Raw genomic sequence first — 17434 nt, forward strand, 5'->3', positions numbered from 1 at the left:
GTGTTATATAAGTTTTTGGTAAAAATGAAATATTTTAGTTGCTTCAGTACCCCTGAATACACGATACTACGTTCTACAGGGAATATTCGGGTTGCAGAGGAAAGGAAATTCTTTGATATGAATTAAGTTTATGACACTGAGGATAGAGGACTCTGATAAGTACTTTATTATATTGCACAGACGAGGTTATACGCTACTGCTATCTTTTTAGCCAGTTTAGTGTTCACACATATTTTGTGTAGTTTAAACATTTTTTATTGTGAAGTAAAATCAATTGGCTGCATCATTTGGTACACTATTTGATAAGGATGAACTTGGCAACCAATATTTTTAGGTTAGGTTGTACCAAAGTTAATAACATTTACAAATTCGGTGGTTGTCTGAGCCGCGATGCCTCAACGATTGAAAAATATCACATTAATTGGATCAAACCACCGAGGAAAACCGAAGCAGATCCTACTCAAAGCGGTGATTTAGGTTTAGATATCTCTGTAAAACAGGATGAAATTGCATTATATTACAACCGTTCAAAGGAACTGGAAGAGTAAGTAACTTCTGCGTTTGTAATCTTTACAGATTCAATTTTGTAGTACTGCATCTGTGTTGAACACTATGTATTGTGTATGGGTTAACTATTTTTTCATTTCATATAGTGCAAATGATATCGTAAAGAAAATGTTCTCCATACAATTTCAACATCGAAAAGAATTTCGAAATATGAAAAGAGAGAAGGTGATGGCATTAGTGAAGAGGCACAAATCTGATAGAGGATCTACAGAATCAGCCAGTAAGTATGCCCTTGTTTTGGTGCTTATCAAAAAAGTATAATTCATTCAAAAGATTCTACTAAACTATAAATTGTTCTAGTTGCAGCAATGACTAGTGAGATACAATACCTTCAAGAATACATGTTAGAACATCCAAGAAATGGAAAAACAAAGACAGTGTTAAAAGAATTGGTCGAGAAAAGAAGAAAGTACTTAAAATACCTACGTACATGGGACTACAGACGATTTGAATGGCTTCTAAAGCATTTGAATCTTGTTTACAAACCTATACCAGAGTACAGTATTTTTTCTGTAATAATTACTCTATAAGAATAATTATTCTCTAGCTAATAATTTGATGAACTAATTATTTTCATTTCAAAAATTGTAGAAAGTTGGGTATGGTGCCAAGGAAAGAATCAATTAGACGATTAACACAAGAGTATTGTGATAAAATTATAAAAAGCAAAATGGATGCATATAAGGCTGATTTTAAAGCACAACAAAAGTTGTTTTACCAAGAAAAAGCAGAAAAATTAGCATTTATTTTAAAAGAAGAAATAGAGAATGGAGTAAAGCCATCGGTTACGGAAAAAGAAATTGAAGCTGCACGGAAGAAAGCAGAAGAGTTGTCAGTGTAAATAAGTATGTAATAAGTGAAATAAAACTAAGTCATGTCACAATATAGTTTCGTCCAAACTTTTTAAACCATTTTTCTTAATTTGATTTGCATTTGCAATTGAATGACATTCTGACATTCTAATTATTTTTGTATTTATTCTCTTTACGTTTCAAGAACTTCACATTATAAATTATAAATCATAGGAGTCATCAATACTCATGCGTTAAATATAAATATATATATATAATAAATAATAGTAGATAGTAGATAATAAATAATATTTATGATAATTTCATTTCACATGTTATTTCACAAGAATATTTAAAAAATATTCAAAAGCATAAATAAAAATTTTATTACAATCAAATTCAAATAAAAACTACATGTAAATTTGGTCAAAGGTCTATCCTATATTCTCTAACACCAAATGTTTATAAATAATAAATGCAGTATTACTTCAGTCTTTACAAAATTTATAGGTTGTCATGGATCTTCTCTTCCCGACATATTTTCATGTTTGTCCTTTATCAAATCTCTCTGTGCTCATGTTCTGCGCCTACATCCCAGGGAATTTGAAGCATTCGAAAATTTTTGGTAACACAATATGTACACTACCTGTCCTGTTCACCACACTGTCTCGATTGGAAACTGATTGATGATTCACGATTTGAAAATAACGCGGAAATCATAAAAGAACCGTTGGATTTTCTACGTTTTATTACCAAAAGAATTTTATTTACAAGTAAATCGCTGTATCTGTATACAAGTAGTTATCTATGGTCGTAACAAATATTAACATATCTTTCGTAATAAATTTCTTAAAGTATATCTTCTTTCGTTCTGTTTAAGTCTTGATTGTTAGCGCCTGAATGGCGGCTTGTAGGCAACAAATAAATTAGGATTTATTTATTTGTTCTGTTTCTTAAGTATTGTGTGCATATAAGTCACGATTCCGCTTTCATCGTCACTGTGAGGGGAGAAAGTGATTGACTCTTCCATTGGCAGAATAATGTTTACAAAATTTGAAATGTTAACTACAGTACAAAATAATGGCAATTTTCTACATATGTATAATAACGCAAGTAATTCAATTAAAATTTATGTTCTGTCATTGAAAGAGTAAATGTTTACGACAGATTCCTTTTTCATTGTGAAAACCCTAATTCCGTTTTTCTTACGGTACGTTTAGATCTAGAAAAATACAGTTTGTTTCTTCTATCGATACACGCTGCTCGAACGCTCCCCTCTAATTTCTGGATAAAAATACAATTTGTCCCTTAGTCGAGCAGTGGCTCTTAAATAACATCTGCATAGAATATCACCTACCTAAACATTTTGGCTAGATCATTGTACGAGATTTCCGAATTTCAAAATCTAGAGTGAAGAGAGAATGAAGTTTTCGTTTTCTGGCGAACAATGTACGTTAGTGACCAGTCTGTTAAGTAATGGAAAAGTGAAGTATCGTTAATTGCAATTGTTAAATGTAAAGCTGGCTCCTTCCTCCAATAGAAATCCTTAAATGTAAATACATTATTTCTTCCATAGCGTCGCGTTTGTACTTCTACTGTCCCGCTATAGTACAGAGAAAATATTCTTTGTGCCAAACATAAATTATTTTCCAAAACAGTCAATTATTTAAGTAACGAGCTTTTAACTTCCTCGGTAACTTGATCTTCACTTACGCCTCTTTTGTTTCAGATTATGGCGGTAGTCTATCGGTTCATCTTCATCTAAAAAAAACAAAAGAAAAATTCGGAGACTGTGATAAAATAATTTATATATTTTTGGGAAACTAATCACCTTCGCCTTCGTCTTCTTCTTCGACTAAGTGAATATCATTATTTTTCTGTTGAGGTTCTTTGCCATAATCAACCATTTCATACTGATCGTCACCAGCCTCTATTTTGTCTGCACTTTCTTGAAAACTGAAAATAATTAACAGATATGTTAGTGCAAATCTGAAATATCATGCTATTTTTATTATAAAATTATAAATTATAAGATATAGATATTTCTAAAGAAAGTAACATTAAATGATTAATAATTAATGAAAAACATTTTTAAAAAAAGTGAAAGTATTTGTATAACAAATGTATACCCAGAAAGTCGAAGGTGATTGCCTTCATCTCCAATTTCTTGAATGCCAGGAACAACGTTGAGCCAGTTCCGCCTATCAGGATGATGTTCTTCATTCCTTCTACCTTGAAACGGAGCAGCTAAATTGCCGTTTTCATCCTCGATCTCTTTGCTCTCCGTTTCCTTTTTCTTCTTAGACTCGTTCTTTATTCTCGCCGCAATGTTGTCCGGTTTGTCCTCACGATTTTCCAATTTCTGATCGATCAGCACCGGAATTGGCAATACACCTACCGGAAGTTTGGACTTCAACAGTGGTTTAGCAGCTGGGAGTGACTTCACTACAGCTGTAGATAACGGACTAAGGTTGTTTGCAGACGTTGAAGTCTCCAATCTCACTGCTGGAATTGACTTCATCGAGCTGCTTGCCACTGTACTCTGAAAAATTAATTTATTTTTGTTAGTAATTTAATAATCGGAATGAAAGAAAATTCTCTGTAAATTTATAATTATTGATTTACATTATGACAGTATGACAGGACAAACATGTGCTCTATCAAAAGCTTTGAAACATTTTCTAATAAAATGTTCTGTGATTATTTGCTGATATATTATCTCAACTTAACTAGTCTAAACTAAAACTATTAAATGCATCACATTGTATAACACCAACTTACCTGTAAGAACCCTTGGGTGGAGAAGGATAGGTGTTTTTCAAATCTAGGCCTCTTTCTCGAAGCTACGAAAGCGCATTACTATGGAAGTTTGCTTTAAGCATGCTACTTGGCGAAGACAAAACCACCTGACAGAAGTCAAACTACAAATAGTATTAGAAGGGAAGACATACAAGTTTCTAAAGACGAATAATCTTCGAAATTTTCTTTAACACTAATTGAAAATTTAAATAAGGTACTCCTGAATTTAAACCCTTTCACTTAATGGTAATCGAACAAAAGCAACTGTGAAGTAGTTTCACTTAACAAGAAAGCAAAAGCACAAAGTTTAAATTAATTTTAATATTTAATAATTAAATTGTAATTTATAATTACTTCCATTTTTTTTAATTTGCAGACTAGTAAAATGGAAGCAGATTTTAGTTCAGTTATGTTGTGCAAGGGTGCCAGAAAAAATGCAAGCAATTCAAAATAATAACAATTTATTAAATGCATTGATTAACACAAACATACAGGCACATTCAGTACAGCTTGCAAGCTACATGTGTAGAATTCTTTCATCTTTTTTCACTCAAATTATGTTCTTGACAGACTACTATATTCTCTTCCACAGGTATACAAATAGATATGATAGCATGTATTAAAATGAGAAAAAAAATTGACATTTACACAATTACTAAAATAATTGTGCGAAAATGATTGTAAACTATTCTTTGTTAGCAAGTGTACCTAAAATATTGCACTTGTTCAAATAATTAATTAAAAAAGCTATATGAATATAAAGAGTATTAACAATTTAGCATTTAAATTATATATAAAGGCGTGTTAGTCAATTTTCTTTACATCAATGATCAATATAGACAAATCAATAGATCTTTTGATGGTACAACCTTTCGAAAAATACATCAGAAATTTCATTGAGAAAATACATAACAAAGGACACGGCTGATATGTCCATAGACACATATAAATACTTGTATACATAACTCTCATGATCTTCACAGATTTTTACAATATTCACACTCTTGGCACTAGTTGTCTTCTTGTTACTTCACTCAACTATAAAATGTTTGATAACAAGGCAACTCTCACATCACATCTTAAAAATAAATTGTGTTACATTGAGAAAACAAAAGAGAAAAAATTAACAGTTAAGTTGAGATGTCATGCAAAAAATCTCTTTAATGTGTATTCTCTGTGTAATACTCTCTGTTACACGTACAACCTTTCGACCACCTTAATAGTAATACCATTAATGCCTTTTGCAGGACAAGTTATTTGTTTTGAGCACCACCACTGTATACTAAATTCACTATAGACTTTTTAGTAGTGTGAAGAGAAACTGATTCCATTGAGTTCCCTAAACTATTTGAACCAGTTCAAAGTTTATCTACAGCGCCCAGTACATACCATGCAAATGATGTGCATGTGTGAACATTACCAGTTACACCAAAGGGATCTCTGATCTCCTTAAGGCATGAACAACTATGGTGCTTCAAGGCACTTTTGTCAATCCTTTGCAGCTCATTTCATAAATACTGCTCTTAACTGCTTCCATCAGAAGTGTAATAATATAGGGTTGCCATAAGCTAACTAAAATAAATCTCGAATTCTTGACAAAAAATTAATTTCGATATTAAAAAGACTATTTTCAGATATGAACAAGTTATTCTGTTTCATCAATCATGAACGTCTAGTAACCCTAGTAACATTGTGCCATTTTGAAACAATCACAGTGAATCTGTGTTTGCACATAAATTTTTATAAAAACAATTAACTCATAAAGTTGAAATATTAATTATTTATCCTTATCTAACAAATGAACAACATCAAAACTCATCTCAGTAGAAAAATTACTAAGACCTTGCACATATAACCTCTCAATCGAATTCTTCAACCCAACAGATCAAAGTGTCTTTAGCTGTCTCATAGCATTTGCTTCAATTCGTCTTATCTTCCAGTTTCTTTATAATTACAACGTTTCCTCCGTATTAATCGGTGGAATTATTATTCTTTAATGAAGGGATCTCGAGGTTTGGCGAGTTTGATGATACTTTCTTGTCAACAACGTTCTCATTATTTCGATTAGGTGGTGGTATCACTTGTTTTAGCTGTTCCTCGTCAGGGTTTTCATTCTCTTCATTTTTAGCCTGATCATCGACCGCTAAAAGCTGGTCGTCTAGTTTGTTTTGGCTCTTCATTTGCAAACCATAAAGCAATGGCATCGGCAACGAGTCTTGTGACTCTGCATCCTTTCCTTCATTCACGCCAACGGGGACGATATTTTCGTTCTTCTGAGCGAAACGGATGTTGTTCTCGTTCGCGTCCTCGTTTGCGTCCTCGTTCGCTAGTTGGTAACCTGACTCTAGGGGGTCTCCGATTGCGTGATGATTGCGAGGTGCGTGTAGGGGCTGCGGATTTTTATCATTGTTGTTCGGTGGACTTACCTGTTGCTGTTGAGATGACATGATTGCAGGTTTAGCCCCCTGTTGCTCTGTCCTTTGCGAGTTATTTATAGATTTCTGGCAACAGAAAAATATCAAAATTCATTGAAATACATCACGCCATGGCAAATGTCAGTCTTCAACTCTATGATTAGAAAGAGAAACGCAAATATCCTCATACCCGGACTGTCTCGAGCTCGCGCGTCAACTGAAACACTTCTTTCTTGAGATGCTGAATAGTGCTATCTGTATTGTGAGTGCTTTTCCTCAGATCATTGTACTTCTCTTCAAGCTTTGTCTTCTCTGTCTGCATTTCCAGGTACTTGTTCTTCAAATCCTCTAAGGAGCTGTTCTTCACTTCTTTCTCTTCTTTCAATTGTTTTATATGAGTACGTAAGTCCTGAAGAGTTGTCTCCAGCTTGTTCATATTCTCCAAGGCTTGCGTCTCCTGTTTCTTACATCCTTCCTTTAAATCCTGGTGCTCTGATTGCAGCATCTTGTAGGTCTGCTGCAAAGACTCAAATCTTTGCATTGCCTCTCTACCATCTTTGTCACGTAGGTCCTTTTCTCTGGAGGCACGCTGCTGCAGTTCTTGCTTCACTGCTGCATTTGATGTCTTCTCCTCAGCTAGGGACTTTTCCAAACGGGTTTTGTACTCGAATATAACTGAAAATGGATAAAAAAAAATGACTGTCACTGTATCTGCAAGTACTACAAATTGAAATGTGAACCAAAATGGCAAGTACCTTGGAGTTGAGCAGCAAGCGCACCTTGCTGATGAGTACATTGGATTTCACGATCTCGAAGCCTGGCCATTTCCAAAGTGGCAGCACGGTAGAGGAACACCAGAAGAACAACTACCACCCCACAACCCACATATAGGGCCAGGCGGCCACCCCGGCCCCTGCCAAGTCGGGAACCACTCATTTCTGTAAATGAAAGTATAACAACTTCATTGAGTTATTTTATTACAATTTTAGCAAGTTGTAAATAATTATACTTAAATTATTCTAATGCTTTCACTGTTTTATGTTTACTGTTATCTGTTCTGTGTTAAAAATTTGCGGTTTATATTATTCTTACTTTTGATCAGAGAACGTATTTATCAAAAATATGCTAATGTCGCAAAATCTGGCAAGTTTAAAAGGAATTTTGTCAGCAGACTGTACAGGCAGCAAGAAACCTAATAGCCATTAATCTTCCTCGAAATTGAAGACAGGAACCAATAACTGGTAATAGACTTCTGCGAACGGTAACCATTCATAAAAATCTGAGCGAAGTAAATACCAGCCAGCGAAAACGGAAACTAAGAATTTTGAAGAAGAATCGTGCGAACAATCTCTATGGAGCCAGTGACTGAAAAATGAACGGTTCGTTCGAGTAGAAACGAACGGGAATCCTTTTGTTCAAAGTGGCGAGGTGAAAACGAAGAATAAGGTCAAGGGGTGAGAGAAAGAGAGAGAGAGAGAGAGAGAGAGAGAGAGAGAGAGAGAGAGAGAGAGATTGAAACAGGAACGTAATTTACGCCGGCACTTGCGATCGTCCACGTTTCATCGCTAACAGCGAGTGAAAGTCAACGACTACGATGAATCGTACAAACAATTTCTGGCTTGTGCCACGCACGTTTCTTATTGTTGCATAATGGTCTCCATCGATTCAATTTTTAACCTCTAAAACAGATTATGTATTTTCCTTGGTAAATTGTATCATGCACCGGTTCTATTTCCAGTTAAACAGGACAAATGACCATGCTATAGAAGCGAGAGCGAATATTTAATCTTTTTGTTTACAATTTTATAGGACAGATACGTGCACCAGGTGTTTCCAATATGGCGGTGTTCATCCTGAAAGGGTAGAGGTAATCTATTACGAAATTTCCATAAATATGCTTATATATAAATATAAAATAATTGTATCTAAGATAAAATCAATGTCACATTTTTTCGAGACTCAATGGCGAGAATATGGGAAACCAGGATAACGGGAACTGTGAAAAGCAGATTTCTGAAGGTAGTCGCTGAACCGCCACGATCCTCGGAGCGTGCAAGCGAGGATGGTGGACGAGGGAATTGGCCGGCATTAAATTTAACGAGCAAAGAACAAGGCCGCAGAATTCGTAATGGCTGCAACTAGTGCTCAGAAACTTAAACGAAGGATGGTTCGTCCTAATTATGTCTTCCGTCCATGTTTTCTCTTCGCGTGCCTTCGTTCCTACGACTCTACAATGTTCGACACTCCGTCGGAACCTGTTTTTCGCAGGCGGTAGCAACAATTATTTTTTAAATTAGAAACGAAATTCCTCTCACGACTTTTCTCGACGATTTCTACCAATCTAAACAATACGCTATTATTTAATATAATTGCATTTCGCCTTGCATTATTATTTTACAAAAGAACAGCTTATGGTATCGTTGGTTTAAAACATAGTTTAAAAATATCTTAATGTAATTGTCGTTTCCGAACAAAAAATCGTGAGTCCTGCATTTACGAATGAATTTACAATGATTTTATGCAGAGAATTTTGTCACGTTGAACTTTTTATTTTAAGATACAACTTTCCAAAGTTAGTAATTTTAAATATTTAGGAGAACTATTTGCCTCAATTGGAACAAAGAAAAATGGTAATGGCTGTTTAGTAACGTTAATTCGTGGGGTGTTTTGCTCGGGAGAGAAGGTCGACCTTGAAACACCGCGATGTGATAATTAATTGGAGTACACGCAACGATCTTCTAATTCCTGGGCAGGCTATGAAATAATGATAGGACGGGCTAACCTACGATTATACTTTTCCCTGTGTATCTCGTCGGCTTTTCAAGAGGGACGAGAGATATAATTAAGACGCGTTAGAAGGAGAAGGAGACGAATGAGTTGTGCCGGCCGGTTGTTCTATGGTGTTCGGTATATGTAATCCCTTTAATTCCCTAATGCCTGGGAAATGGATCTCTGTCACGCGATCAGCCCTTTACATTGTTACCCATAATCACACCTGCTTAATATCATTCAAATGAATGTCCTGAATCAATTGAAAATTATTAAGAAGTGAATTCAGAAGAAATTAACAAACAATCTTTCATTTAAGCGGTTCTACCTTTAAACAATTTCTTATTCAAATGATCTTTCACTTATGCAATCTTTTATATGAAAGATCATCCATTTTAACAATTTTCGAAGTCATCGAGACACAGATTTGTGTATATTTTATGAGTGTTTCTAATTTATTTTGAAAAATTAAAGTCTTGAGTGAAAGTCGATTACGCTAAGCGATGAAACAGGATTTTTTCTTGTGAACATTTTCAAGTAGTCTGTATGATATGTTTTACACGTTGTATGTATATATTTAAACAATTGTCCATAGTGTACTTTTTCGAAAATTACGGCTATCTTCAATTCCCGTGTCGGTATCACGTCGCGTTATCATATTATCGGGGGAAAAAAAGGACAGATAAAATCTTGCTGCACTGGTTTCCCTTGCAATCCCCCGATATTATCCCACGCCGAACCGGCCTGAACCGCGTTTTTCGATATCCCCGCAGTCTTCGCCATTTTATTCTGGAAACTAGATATTCTGTATTGCCAGCGGTTCGGTGACAGCATACTGAGATACGGTTAGCAAGGCCGCAAGGGCAGGTGAATGGTTTCGCAAAGTTTGACTTTATGCTTGAGTAACAAAATACTAATTCTATTATTTTTCCTATAATTTTTGTAACATTTATCGCATTTTAGGTAATAATTGTCATTATCATAGTTTCCAAAAAGTACTATTAAGACATATATTTTGTTGCATCTCAGTTATCAAGAATTTTCACATTTTCCTTCAAAGAATGATTTAAACGTTCACTTTATTAAATTTTACTTGTAAGTTATAATTTTCAAATTTACTTAAGAAAATTGTTGAAAGACTTAATTTGTTACTCGTTATTTATCTGTTATAGCTTTTCTAGAAAGATTATTGAAAAATCAACTTATAATTTATGTATTAATTAGGATAATTTTCATATTTTTATAAACTCTGTTTGAAGGAAGTCACATAAATGATTTTCATTTAAGTGAACTTTCAAGATAATTCATGTTTCGTGCGAATGAGAAACTGTACCTGATTTTTATTTCGATTATTAAAAAATGCGTCCATCGATGAATATTTTTCGCATAATTTCCAGCCTCTTCGAACGTTGTATTTGTTATTGTATTGGCCCAACAATGATAAATCACACGTATTTCCCATGGCGGCAATAATTTTCCCGCCAAAAATTTATGAAACTCAGACTGAATTTATACAGTGCATCGAACGTAGCGCCGAGATATTTCGCGGCGCCACAGGCTAAATTATTGATCTAAATTGAATTTGGTTTATATAACGGCGCATATTAATCAGACGGTTTAACGCCCGGTTGTTAATTATTAAATATCCCAGGTCCCGTAACATATTTTCTGTTTTTGACACCTCGATTAATAGCGACTAGCTAATTCATCGTTGTTGTTAGTTGAACGGTTTATTTCGCGCGTGCTCCATTGTTTACAATTCCACGTTATTAAACGACGAATTAATTTATTATTACTTTCATTTCATGCACTTATCGTAAAAATACGGAAAAATGAAAATATTACGGAAACTTGTTTATAATCGATTTATCACAATTATTGATTTTAATATCTTACAAAAACTATATGTTCTTTGATTTAAAAATGTGAATAAAAATATGTACACATTGATACAAATAGAACAAAAACTATATACATAGATAAACAGATATAAATAAGAATATACATCGTAATATGCAAATATAAATCCGTGCAAAACAAATCAGAATTCAAAATTTTGTAATATTTCCGATCGGAAAATAAAATGGATGAAATAAGACGTAGGATGAAACTAAAAATAAAGTCGGTAGAATCAGTTTCGTTTCATTCACATTATTCCCCGGCCTGGAGGTCAATAACAGTGAATTTCATTACTGTTAATGATTAACATTGCGCCACTCTCGTTTGCATTTCTTTATTGTTAAATGGTCCCGTCAGTCAGTCTATAAACCAGGGCAATTATTGCCGCCGTACAATTAATTAACCGCCACTGTTGCCGTAATCATTGTCTATTGTATTGGGCTTTACTGTTAGCCGAACGCGCACGCAATACCTAAAACGTTTCAGCGATATATGCACGCGCCGGATCTATCTGAATAATTAAGTATTAATACGTGCTTTAAGAATTTATGCAGCCTTTCCTCGGATAAATTATGCACCGGGGGGGGGTTGAACAAGGACGGTTGAGAGTCGAAGGTCTTCGGAGCCATAAATGCATCGCTGATCAAGAAAAATTGGAAAGGCGGAGTCGACGGTGCCTCGGTTATACTACGGCAATTAAAAAAGATTTTTAAGTAGTTATTATCGAACCAGTTTATGTATGCTGACAACCAAGATCGAAGTTTTGCTAAATCTCGACTGAGAAATTGGAGACCCTCGGACTACTGTAACTTTGTAAGGAAACAAAATTGTATGATAATCTACCTCATTTTACAAGGTGAATCCCGTACTTTCGAGCTTCCTATTATGTCTTTTTATATAGGATTGGTTTGCAGTAGAAAATTGTTGAAATAGTAAAGATGACCGAATATAAAAAGAAAAACAAATCAAGGGATTGCTTAAATGAATGGTTCGGTTAAGTGAAATGATCATGGAAGAAGCTCCACGATATCCTGTGGAACACATCCAATTTTGTAGTGGTTCTCACGTAGGTTTTCCTATTCCTGTGTCATCGAATATCTGAGACCGCCCCTCTCCGCAGCCAATGTATCCTGTTCATCATCAGGAGTTTCGAGCGACTGTATACGTATACGGTAACGTGAGCAGAGCTGAACGTCTGAAATTCGACACCGGTAATTACGATAGCAACGTTTTTTTCGACGCACTTCGGATCCCGTTCTGCACGAAATGATTAAGGCCCATTCATATTTGTTTTTTTTTCGTAGATACGTGTCCTTCGGAAATATTGATCGACTAAAAGCAACTATTTTCCTAGAGATCAATATAGATTTCGTTTGCTTCATTTTATTTAACTTGATCACATAAACGTGTGGATCAAGACGAACCCTGACACCGTATTACAAGAATTAATAATCTTCTAAATAGCAATGCTGTATTCAAGACAAACTTGGCAATTGTCTTTTAATTAAAGGAAGACGTATCAAGATAGATATCCGGGTAGCACAGATAGAGCAACCAGCATATAATTATAAAACATGGGAGATAAAATTTGTTTAACAGTCATGTAGGTGCAATCTGGTCGATTATACGAATTATCAAGGATGTATGCCAAGGGAGACGACACACCGTCTCGGTGAAAATTGCGCACACCGGGCGGAGTTTGGTAGCTAGCGGTTGAATTCGAGTTCACTGACACTTTCGAGCACGCGCGATAGATCCTGGCTGCCTTTCGTCTGCTTTCACACAGCCATGTGTCCGTATACGTCCGTCTGGTATAGGCTTTCTATTAGGTCGATTGGAAAATTCTACAGGTCCTCTTTTTTTTTGCCTTTGTGCCGAAAGAGATCAATATTTTTTTAATGGAATTGGTCGCTAATTAACGGACTGCGGAACTTTATGCGAAATAAAATTTTTGAAGCCGGCCTTTATGTTAACGTTTTTAATATTTCAACGTTAACAATGTTAAATCTCGCTGAACTTTAAACTTCATTGCACTTTACATTTTATATTTATTTCTATTATTAAATTTTTGTCCCACAGTGTATACATTTTTCGTATATCGTTCACAGATTTTTAAAAGTATTTTATAAATATTTGTAAACCCTCTAAAACTAAATGTTCATAGAAGAATATATTTATAATTTAAGAATTAATATACGTTTCAAACATATATTCACATTATAAATGTGAATATAGGTAAATACGTAGCCAGTCATTTTCGCGAAAAGAAAACAAACAATGACCTTCGGAAACACAGCATGCCATAAAATACGAGAGTCAGTTTAATTTCATGGCACTGAAGTATAACAATTTATATCGGACATAATATAAACGAACGGCAATTCAAAAAGAAGATAATAAAATTGACGGTCCGAAGATTTAACGTTCTACCGTATTTCCGTCCGTTTCAATCAGAGTTAACGAAGTGCGTGTGTACACGACAAATTTTCAAATTTGATGTTCACGAAAACGAGTTCCCAAACGGAAATTGCCATTGTATATTTTCAACATACTTTCTGCACACAATCCTCTCCTGTCCGGTCTAACTACGATTTTTAATGCAATCTATATATTTGTATTAAAATTGGCATTTTATTTGGCGAATCTACAAGGGAAATGTAAATCGTGATAAAGGTACAGGTATAATGAAGTTCAACTGCCTCGTTTCGTTTTTGTTTGATTGTCAGTTGGAATATATGTACATTGAAATCCTTTAGAATTATTGAAAACTAACAACAAAAACTGTGGAGTGTATGCCAGAGATCGAGGAAGAAATGTTCCAAGAAGCTTACAAAAACTTTAGGAAACGTACTAAAACAGAATGCAATCGATGAATAATTCAAATGGCTATTTTTATGCGTAGTGAACACGTTGAAAAAAGTGTACGAAGATTAATTGCTTCGTTGAAGATCTAATTTTTGTAAAAGTATCTAAAGTATTTTGTATAGAACTTCTAAAGAGTGTAACAATCCCGAATAAACAATTATTTTTAATTTCGATTTAAATAATTCCCGATTTTCTGTTTCAACGGCTCGTCGACTCGCGTAATCTAGATCTGTGACCCTATGCAACGAACTTTCTATTGGCAATACCGTTTGATCTAGTTTCCCTCCTATGTAGAAATGCCCATTTCAGGGCGAACTGTGCTACTCCAGATTTTTCAGTTATATTTTTAGTGGCGGTCCCGTTAATCCGGCGCACCTGCGCCCGCCGAAACGATATTAATCGACGTAATTTGCAAACAACTTTATTTACGGTCTCGACGCATCCTAAATTCTCACGATCCCGTGACATTTTCGCGCGACGCTCGTGAAATATTTCGACGCGAGTCCTCCTGGAAAAATCTCGCGAGGAATAATTTTATCGTCGATTCAATAAAGTTCTCAGAAGGCCATCGAGAAACCGGTTTACGGCAAACAGCACGGATGTAGGCGCCATAAACGCACCGTTTCGAAGATGCGCCACGCAGCATTGGAAATTTAATGCTCAATTAGCCAAACATTTCTTAGTACATCTCACCTATATTTCGTAGTCCCGAAAAAAATACGGTTTCCCCAGAAAGAAATCTAGCCGCGTGCTCGCAATAACTTACAAGATTATTGCTCTGTAATTTTTACTATCGGTGAAGTATCGTCGACAGATAACAATCGGAAGCTTCGAACGCAACGCGCGTACATCATTCAGCACGTGAGCTCATCGTTAACCTAAATGACCCCTCGATGTTTGTATCGTGTTAAATAACGCTATTCCATTCTCGACTTCCCGAACGAAGAAAATAAAAATGGTTATTCTCGAAAACAGGTAATTATTTACAACAGAACCGGTCACACCGATTGTTTCAAATTTAAGTGTCTTGCACAGTTCCGAGATATTTGTGAAAAATAGTGTGGCATCCAATTAACTAACCTTCTAAATTGCCTTAAACGTTGTATATAAAGGTTAGGTCTACTGATCTTCGCAAATATCTCTGACAACAATATGTAACTACGTTTTCTACGTAGAAAAAAGATGTTGAAACTGTGTAACGTATTCAAAATACGAGGACACAAAAAAAACGTAAATAGACGTTTAAAAAATTGTGTATTTAGTCAGGGACAATACTAAAAACTTATCGATATGATACTGTTGTTATATACTTCTTATTTGTTTTATTAAAGGCTTAACACTAATATCAGTTAACATTAATGTCTTGTAAAGGGAATAATACGTATGTAAACCAACGATGTGAATATCTGTCCACTGAATTTTGTCCGAGACTGTATCCAACGAAACAGTACAAATATTTACCATCTTACCGAATGTGTTACCACAGGTTATCGATCGCCGTTATCATCGCGAACGGTTTATCAGCACGTTGCACAGAAAAATATTACAACACTTATCAGTGTACACAAACTATTTTATATTTAGAAAATCCGTCACTAATGAATAGAAGCATTTATATACAATCTACATGTAACCCACCTCTTGAATGTGACTAACGGATGATCACAGTCTACGAATCGTAACTACTTTGCATAACACCTTTCATCTCGAACTGAATTAGCGAATTTTGACACCGCGTGTGACACAACAACAACTGTTAACCTAACCCAACTCGAGCCACTGGGAAACCATTGCAAGTACGAAATCAATAGACGAAAAACATTCCCGATTGCTCTGACACTGGAGCAACACCGCACGCACACGTTCGTCCGTCGAGGCGATCATCTCACTCAGTGTTCGAATTCACAGACGACGTTAGATCAATTTTACAGAGGAACGAAAAACACAACACATTATTTGGATCCTACCTCATTCACAATGCGTTGCAATCTGCTCTCAGCTCTCCGTCATCGCCGCGTTTTCGAGCGTTGTCCCGTGGAACAAAGCAATCTGTGAACAGCAGGCTGTAGCTGGCGTCGTCCGGCCAGCCAGACGCAATTACGCGATCGCGAAAACACGAGCAACTCGTCGGCAGACGCTCACTTGAGTTAAGAATCGATGACGCGATTAAGGCGAACCACACGCGACAGGTTAGGGACTCGTACGCACAGCCACGAACTCAGCCGCACAATGCGACGCGCTACCTATCTCGACGGTCTCCCCTACCACTAGCCGCCGCCATTGTTCGCTCCGCGCGACAGCCAATTACCAGCGGCCACTTCTGCGGATAACCAATCACGAGCCGCCACTTCGGTGGATAACCAATGCACCGACTCGTGCAGCCAACCTACGCACATGAAATGTTTCTGTACTTGGATTTTTCGATGTCTCGCGTGATAACCGTTCCTTTTTCGTTTTCGAACTTGTTCATCGAATCTATACTATTATCTTTCATAGAATTTTTATAAAATAAATAAAATTGAATGAGAAAATCGTTTAGGCTGTTTTCTATTTAAAGATTTTACAAATTTCGATCAGTACAAGTCTATGTTTGCTTACTGGATTTGGTTGAGAATTTTTATAGAATGTTGATAATAAAGTAGAACACGAGTTACATTAAGCACGAACAATTATATACTTTTTTAAATGACCTCATTTAATGATAGACACTATTATGGTTATTATAATTCAAAAGAATTATTATGATTATTATAATTTAAAAGATTAATTGAAAGAAACAAGATTAACATAAAAGTCTATTTTCTCTTTTAAGGATTTTAATAAATCAAATAACTTCGTTTGATGACTTCATTGCTTCAACTTTCGCATAGTCACTTTTATTATAAATGCATAAAATCCACAGCCTAATAATGATCCATTGTATTATATTTTGCATTTTATTTACGAGAAACTCACGATTAATTTAGTAATAAATAAAATGAGAACGGTTGGGAAAGTTGTTATCGAAGTACTTTTCGAGATTATTCTGTTACAATAATTTTGAATAAAAATAAAGTGTTTTCTAAAGATGTGAACCAAGATACAAAAATACTGTTTTCATCGTTTCTTTTTATGAACATACGACTATAGAGCTATTTAAGCTACAAATAGATATTATTATATTTTCTTTTGATATGGTAAACTCATCTTGAAATACAACTAAAAATAAAATAATTATGTAACGAAATTTTTTGCTACGTTAATAATTTTAGTGCACAATCATTTTTTGTTGCTTAATAGTGTTCTTCGCGCGTTATCTGATCAAGATGCTTCTTCGGACGTAATCGAAAA

The 17434-nt window shown here is 35.2% G+C and overlaps 2 protein-coding genes across 3 annotated transcripts; one reads left to right on the top strand and one right to left on the bottom strand.

Moving 5' to 3' along the window:
• Positions 1-107: 107 nt before the first annotated feature.
• Bonsai (28S ribosomal protein S15, mitochondrial) lies at positions 108-1621 on the top strand. The gene is made up of 4 exons (XM_078186761.1): positions 108-544; positions 654-787; positions 868-1063; positions 1159-1621. The coding sequence occupies exons 1-4, from the start codon at positions 309-311 to the stop codon at positions 1406-1408; spliced, it is 816 nt and encodes a 271-aa protein (XP_078042887.1). The 5' UTR covers positions 108-308; the 3' UTR covers positions 1409-1621.
• Positions 1622-1843: 222 nt separating this feature from the next.
• On the bottom strand, positions 1844-16346 carry LOC144473140 (uncharacterized). 2 transcript variants are annotated; one of them, XM_078186759.1, is made up of 7 exons: positions 15743-16009; positions 7327-7509; positions 6762-7246; positions 6584-6658; positions 3488-3900; positions 3190-3314; positions 1844-3119 (listed from the first exon to the last, which is right to left on the bottom strand). In XM_078186759.1, the coding sequence occupies exons 2-7, from the start codon at positions 7505-7507 to the stop codon at positions 3064-3066; spliced, it is 1335 nt and encodes a 444-aa protein (XP_078042885.1). In that variant the 5' UTR covers positions 7508-7509; positions 15743-16009; the 3' UTR covers positions 1844-3063. The 2 variants fall into 2 exon arrangements, with proteins under 2 accessions (XP_078042885.1, XP_078042884.1); XM_078186758.1 differs by lacking the exon at positions 15743-16009 and adding an exon at positions 16072-16346 and having other exon boundaries at positions 1846-3119.
• Positions 16347-17434: the final 1088 nt, after the last annotated feature.

The sequence above is a fragment of the Augochlora pura genome, chromosome 7, assembly GCF_028453695.1.
Source record: "Augochlora pura isolate Apur16 chromosome 7, APUR_v2.2.1, whole genome shotgun sequence".
Lineage (NCBI taxonomy): Eukaryota > Metazoa > Arthropoda > Insecta > Hymenoptera > Halictidae > Augochlora > Augochlora pura.